General features: G+C 38.0%; 1 protein-coding gene across 1 annotated transcript; it reads right to left on the bottom strand.

The window, feature by feature from the left end:
• Nucleotides 1-2,326: 2,326 nt before the first annotated feature.
• On the bottom strand, nt 2,327-4,393 carry LOC130509656 (uncharacterized). The gene is made up of 5 exons (XM_057005820.1): nt 4,290-4,393; nt 4,087-4,213; nt 3,670-3,981; nt 3,355-3,567; nt 2,327-3,276 (listed from the first exon to the last, which is right to left on the bottom strand). The coding sequence occupies exons 2-5, from the start codon at nt 4,093-4,095 to the stop codon at nt 2,896-2,898; spliced, it is 915 nt and encodes a 304-aa protein (XP_056861800.1). The 5' UTR covers nt 4,096-4,213; nt 4,290-4,393; the 3' UTR covers nt 2,327-2,895.
• Nucleotides 4,394-7,519: the final 3,126 nt, after the last annotated feature.

The raw sequence follows: 7,519 nt of genomic DNA, 5'->3' as shown, positions 1-7,519 counted from the left end.
TAAAACTTTTCTCGTAGTAAACGCAAATTAAGAAATTTTTATTTTTTATTGTTTTTTTATTTTCCACCTGATTGGTGTACAAAAAGAGTAATTCGGCATTAATTTATCTTACACTAGTTTTTTCTATATTTTGATTCCGTAGATCAACTCGGCATTAATTTATCTTACACTATACAGTCTGACCCTACATTTTGATTTCTTTTTTTTCTACATTTTGATTTTGTAGATTATATATCATTGATTAGACTATCTGACTTGAATTAGGAATCAATTTTGTGGCCAAAAAATGTCAAAATAATATTTATAATATTGTATGCCGTTTAATCATTTTGGTACGGTTTCAGACGGACTACTCAAATTTAGTGGATATGAATACAAATTCGATAGAATAACCAACATTTGCAACAGAGATCGACATGTTCTAAAAGTTACATGATGACTTTGAAGATGTGAGACAGTTTTATATTTCTTGAAGTCGGAATGACCGAACAGACGGGTTAGCAAAATATACAAGAACCAGAAGTTATATTTTCTTCTATATAGATCAGACCCGGATAGATGAAGATGCTCTTCAGAAGATCGATTTGTCTGTCTTCCACTTGATATAGCCTAGATGGATAAACGAACTGCAGGCCGTTTTACTTTTGACATTATTATTTTTATCACTTGACTATTTTCATATGTTACTCCTGTTCAAAAACGCGGCCGAGTTGGCCGATTTCTCGCCGTTTAAACGCAAACCGGAGGTGCTCCGCTGCGATTTTGTGTTATTCGGACCAAAACTCGGATTTGAAAAAAAAATGTACACATTATGGCATTTTGAGGTTCGAATTTGGTCCTTTCAACACAGATCTATCATTTTTACTTATTAACCATTAAGAATCGAAACCAATCGTCAAAGAAAAAAGATGATTTATGTTAAAAAGAAAAAAAACGGCTGCAATAAATTAGGGTTGGAGAAGAAACATGTCGGGAGGAAGAAGATGAAAGAAGAATTACAAATGTGCCCTTTATAATTAAATGTAAAAACAAGCGAAAAACCAATTTACTTGCCATTGAACACGTGAAACGAAAGCAGAATTAAATTAATGTAACTGATGGGCCACACTAGCACGTATATAAACTTTTCCAAAACAATTTTATATATAATATAACTATAATATACTATAATATAACTATTTGGTGCAGCTTGATCACTTAAACATAATTCACAACATTAATAAGATAACAGGGGATGTAAAAATTATTTTACATAAACATGTATTGTGCATACATGTTTGTACTATACGTATAAATAGGGTATTATACGTACAAAAATACAAAAATTCCTCTCCGCATACTCCCCGAGTTTTATCCGATTTTTCAATAAATCGCTAGGCTCGGATGTGCCGCACGCGTAGCGCCTAACGAGTTTTTGAACCTTGTATGTTACCATTCATTCGTTCCGCTACATAAAATTTTCTTATCGTTTTGTGTTATCAATTGAACCTTATATTATTAAAAATAATATACACAGTTGTGCTGACATGAGTTTGAATCAAAAAATTGGATACGAGTTGTGCTGATACGAGTGAAAAACTAATATATATATACATGCATATTTAATATACTACTTATTAGTTTAGTATTAATTAGGAGGATTCCTTATCATGTTGCTTCCATCATCGGATACCTTTGGAAATAGAGAGTTACATTAGCCACTTTGTTAAAATATATAAATATATAGAGAGCTACATGCATGCAAGTATTGTCATATAAATGCCACCAAAAGGCAAAAAACAGAGAGAAGTTAACAAATAATTAACTAATATATCAAATTGTCAATAATGATATGTTTTATAATCATGTGAGGTCAAAGCTGAATATATAAATTTCATCCGACGACCGTCTCCAAAGTTTGTCTCGATCTTGATAAACCATGTCAAAACAACCGGGACTAAACCACAAAGTTCGTTCAACATTAACTGGATATTGTTTCAAATATTTCTGAAAACCAAAGTAAGAAGATTAAATGTGAATGTTATGAACGGGCAATGTTGCAATTGTATTGTATCAAAATGATTGACAATAATGTAAGAAATAGGCTAAACTTACTTGTAATTTAAAGAGACCTAGTTCACTACGAATCCAGGTTAACTCAAAGTATGAAGACATTTGTAAACATAATTTCAAGCCACTGTCATCTTAATTTCAGTGACATAATTAACTCAAAGTTTGAAGACATTTTTTTTATGATCCATGTAATTCCACTACAAGAAAACACGATTTTAACGACGACCATTTTCCTCGCTAAATCGTCGTAAATACGTCTTTACGACGATTTAGCGAGGAAAGGCATATCGTCGTTAAAGTTTGGTCGTAACGGATATTTAATCGCCATTTCGTCGTAAAAGTACGAGGGACCCATTTCGTCGTAAAAGGAAGGTTAAAATTTCGTCGTAAAGAACACGTAGATTTCCACGTAAAGTAGACGCTATAGTTCCACGTAAAAGACACGTAATTTTCCTCGTAACATACACGTAAACTATCCTCGTAAGAAAAACGTAATTTATACTCGTAAAGTAAACGTAAATAATACACGTAATGTAGACGTAAACTTTCGTCGTAAAGGAAACGTACAACTTGACACGTAGATTCGTCGTAACGTTTCGTCGTTCTTTACACGTCGATTTACTCGTCAATTCCTCGTGAGTTAACGAGGAATTTGCTTCGATTTCTAAAACTAATTTATTTTTAAAATTTAAAATTTTATATTATAGAAAATAATTATTTCAAAAATATTAGAAATATAAATAATAACTAATGCGAAAATATTAAAAATTTGGAATAAATTAAAACCGAAAATATTATATAAATAAAAGTTTAGAATTTTAATATTACACAGAAAAAAAAAAACTAAGTCGGGCCGGGGCGGTGGATCGTTTCCCGGTAGAGGTCTTCACTCCTCCTCTGTAGTTCCTCCTCTTGCTGCTGAGTACGAGAAGGCTCGGGAACCGGGTTCCGTCGTCGCATATCCGCCAACAACTCCTCCCATTGGGGATTTCCAGAAGATATAACTTCCAGAAACCCCTCCACTCCACCCATACGAGCTTGGAATGATTGGCGCGTAGACTCCAACTCCGTCTGCGTCGACGCCAACTGAGTCCGCGTCGAGTGTAACTCCGAACGCAGCTCAGTGACTTCGTCGGCTCGTCTCTGACCATAAGACGATGTCGCTCTTGGGACATCGTTGACGGAACCGATTCCCAACGTACGTCCCTTTTTCTTAGGGACGACCTACAAAGAAAAAATAAAGTTTAATGTTAATAATTTAAAAAAATAGATTAAAAGTAGATTAAAAGGTAAAATTTTTACCTCCTCGTAAATCTGATCCACTTCTTGAGTGGATAATACGACCGGTATTCCATCGGAAGATTGCTGGGTCAGCTGGGTTTGGCGGTCTTCAATCCGAGCAACGACATCGTTGTAGATTTGCTCGGACCTCGGATCCACAAATACCCCCGCCTTGGTCTTGTGGGTCCTCTCGTAAAGCTCTTTAAGAGACGGGAGTTGTCCCGTCTCTTTGGCCTGAAAATATTTAAAATTTAAAATGTTAGAATCAATATACATATATAAGTACATATTAATTATTAAAATATTTAATATGAAAAAAAATTAGAAATTAATTACCATTTCCAAGCGGACACGGGCATGGGGTTTTTGACCCGTACAGTGAAGCATCGGGCCGTTGCCGTGCTCGTCTTTGGTGTTACGAGAGGCAGAGCAGGCGTTGGAGATCGCAATGGATGATGGCAGCTCCCAGTAACGGATGAGACCATCGTAGACATCCTTGGTCAGCTCAGCGGGTTGCCCGTCCTTGTAACCCTTGTAGATCCAGTCCTCCTTCCAGTTGCCTACGGTGTCCAACAACCGCTTCTTCGCCTTTGCGGTGAACTCCCGTTTCACGTCCTCGTGAACCCCGATGGACCACTGGTATCTTTGCTGCATTTTTAAACCCAAAAAAATTAATAATTAGTTAAAAAATATTAATGAAATAAAAGTTAATAATAAAAATTAAACATAAAATAATTATTTTAAAAAACTTACAGCAAACATCTTGAACCACGTGTTTCTAACGTGGTGCGGCGTCTTTTTCCAGTTTGGGTGAGCCTCTGAGAAGTATCCTTTGATGATATCGGATACGCTCGTAGCGACAGAATTGTCGACCCCAAACCTGAAAAAAACAAAGTTAAAGTATTAAAAAAAATATTAATAATTTTAAAAATATTTAAATAAAAAAAATTACGTACCACAGAGTCCCCTCTGGTCGGTCGGGGTCTAAAACCGGTAAACCGGCTCGGCCTGGTTGAGCGAGAAGATCCTCAACCGTGTACCGAGCAAAAGGAGCGGTCGGCGGCACCCGCAACTCACGGGGTGTAACTTTGATAACAGCTAACCAACTTATTCCAGATTCTCGCAACCTCGGGTATGGTAGGAAGCTAACTTGGTCTGCTTGCGAAGCTAATATGAAAGGCTCGAATTTGTTGTACCTCCTTCCACCATTGACAGCAACTACACCGAATTTGTTAAATCGAACACCTCTGTTGACCACGGGGTCGAACCAGTCACATTTGAATATGACGCATTTCAGCTTCAATAACCCAGGGAATTCCACTTCAATAATCTCCTGCAAGATCCCGTAGAAATCGGTTTCGCCTTTCACACAAATTCCATAATTGCTGGTCGCCCGGTGTTTACCATACTCGTACGTATGAAAAGTAAAGCCTCGTGAGAAATACATTGGTGATGTGGTGACCTTTGCAAGTGGACCCTGAACTAATTCGTGAAACCATATGGGATAATCTGGATCCTCATATTCAACCTGCAAAATTAAATTAAAGAGAACATTGAAACAAACGTCTTTCGTTACACCCCGTGGACGAAACAAATATCGGATTGGAGTAAATACCTGACTCTTCAACCATTTAATAAAGTGTCGATCTTTCCTTTTATCTACCTCACTTGTGGATCCTCACGATTAAGTAGAATGTAAGTGTGTGCACTATGGGCGTCTTCATCACTCGACCACCAAACCTCTTTCGTTTTCCCACCCATTCGCCCAATCTGGCTAAAGATATCCGGAACACCAGCAACTGCATATGTTGGGGCAACACCACCATCATCATATCTTCTTGGAGCTCTTTGTCGGGTCCGTACATTAGGTGCAAAGTAGTACGATGTGAAGTGAGATGTTTCTTCCGTCAAACTTCCAGCAATTATAGAACCTTCAACCTTTGCGAGGTTTTTTGCCTTTCCCTTCAAATATTTCATGGCCCGCTCATACTGATACATCCATCCATAATGTACTGGTCCTCGAAGCAATGCCTCATACGGGAGGTGGACAGCTAAATGCTCCATGACGTCAAATAATGAGGGAGGAAATATCATCTCCAAGTTGCACAATAAGATCGGAATGTTCTCGTGAAGTTGTTCTACGACATCCTCTTTAAGAGTGCGAGTGCTCAAGTCCCTGAAAAATGCTCCAATGGCTTTTTATATTCCAAAAACAATTAAGCAAATTATTAGTGCATATTTTTGAAAAATAAATTAAGAAATTAATTAGTGTGAGTAATAATATATTACCTGCAAGTGCTTCATGTACTTTTGTGGGAAGTAGCTCCGCAAATGCAAAGGGAAGTAGTCTTTGCATAAAGACATGACAATCATGACTCTTCATCCCGGAGAACTTTTGGCCCTTTTCAACACATCTAGAGAGGTTTGAAACATACCCATCAGGAAACTTCACTGCTGATGCAACCCAGTTGAACAAGACCGACTTTTGTTCTGAAGACAATCTGAATACCGGTACAGGAACTTGTCCATTGCTTTTTATATGTAACTCGGGTCTTGAGCAAATATCAGGCAAGTCCAACCTCGATTTTTGATTGTCTTTTGTCTTCCCTGGAACATTCAATATTGTATTCATGATGTTCTCAAAAAAATTCTTCTCAATATGCATCACATCTAGGTTGTGGCGCAAAAGAAGATCTTTCCAATACGGCAACTCCCAAAATATACTCTTCTTGTGCCAGTTGTGCTGAACTCCATAATAATCAGGCATATTACCGGGAACATGCCAATTACCACCACAACGAACTGTTTCTTGAGCTCCGTAGTAATCGATTTGCTGTTCAATTTGTTCTCCAGTTAAATACGGAGGAGGAGTGTCTCTCACAACACTTTTCTGCCTAAACAATTTCCTGTTTCTTCGATAAGGATGATTAATGGGAAGAAATCGCCGGTGACAATCGAACCAACTTGTCTTCCTACCGTTCTTCAGCTGAAATGCATCTGTCGTTCCATTACAATATGGACAAGATAATCTCCCATGTGTAGTCCACCCAGACAACATCCCATAAGCAGGAAAGTCACTTATGGTCCACAAAAGCATCGCTCGCATCGTAAAATTTGTCTTCGTTGAGCAGTCGTACGTCCTCACCCCTGTTGCCCACAAATCTTTCAACTCTTTTATCAGTGGCTGTAGAAAGACATCCAGAGACCTTTTTGGATGGTTCGGACCAGGTATTAATATGGTCAAGAACAGAAACTCCCGTTGCATGCACATATCTGGAGGCAGGTTGTATGGCGTCATAAAGACTGGCCACAATGAATATTGTCTCCCTGACATACCGAAGGGACTAAATCCGTCCGTGCATAATCCCATATACACATTTCGGCTATTGCTAGCGAATTGTGGATATATTTTGTTAAAATGTTTCCAAGCTCTTGCATCTGATGGATGAGTCATCTCACCATCCGTCTGAGTATGCTCGGCATGCCATCTCATTTTTCCAGCAGTCTCCTCAGATTGGTACAATCTTTTCAATCTGTCGGTAATTGGTAGGTACCACATCCTTTGGTACGGTACCCTATTACGTCCTCGTCCTTGCGGTTTGAATCGTGGCTTCTTGCAGAATCGACACTCTTCTAACTTCTCATCATCTCCCCAGTAGAGCATGCAGTTGTCGATGCAAACGTCTATCATCTCAGAAGGCAACCCCAGACTATAAACTAGTTTCTGAATCTCATAATAAGAATCAGCAGAGACATTGTCTTCCGGCAAATACTCTTTAAACAAGTCTGTCCATGCATTCATGCAACTTTCAGGTAGATTATGATCAGTTTTAATACTCATCATTCTAGCAGCCAACGACAATTTAGAGAGACCTTCTCTACAACCACTGTAAAGTGGCTGATTCGCAGCATCTAACATTTCATAAAACTTTTTTGCATCTATGTTAGGTTCTTCAACTTCATCATCATCATGAGCAACAAATGCATCAGCTACCATATCATGAACCCTATCATAATTATCTACCATCTGCTCCTCCTGATGGTATCTATGTTGATTATGCAAATGATCAACCGGTTCATTCTGAAAATTGCTATTACTACTACTAGCTTCATTCTCATAATTATAACCTTCTCCATGTTGAAACCAGATATAGTAATTTGGCATGAAACCTCTATTTATTAAATG

The sequence above is a fragment of the Raphanus sativus genome, chromosome 3 (assembly GCF_000801105.2).
Source record: "Raphanus sativus cultivar WK10039 chromosome 3, ASM80110v3, whole genome shotgun sequence".
NCBI lineage: Eukaryota > Viridiplantae > Streptophyta > Magnoliopsida > Brassicales > Brassicaceae > Raphanus > Raphanus sativus.
Note: the sequence above shows the minus strand (reverse complement) of the source record. Positions and strands in the feature narration are given on the sequence as shown.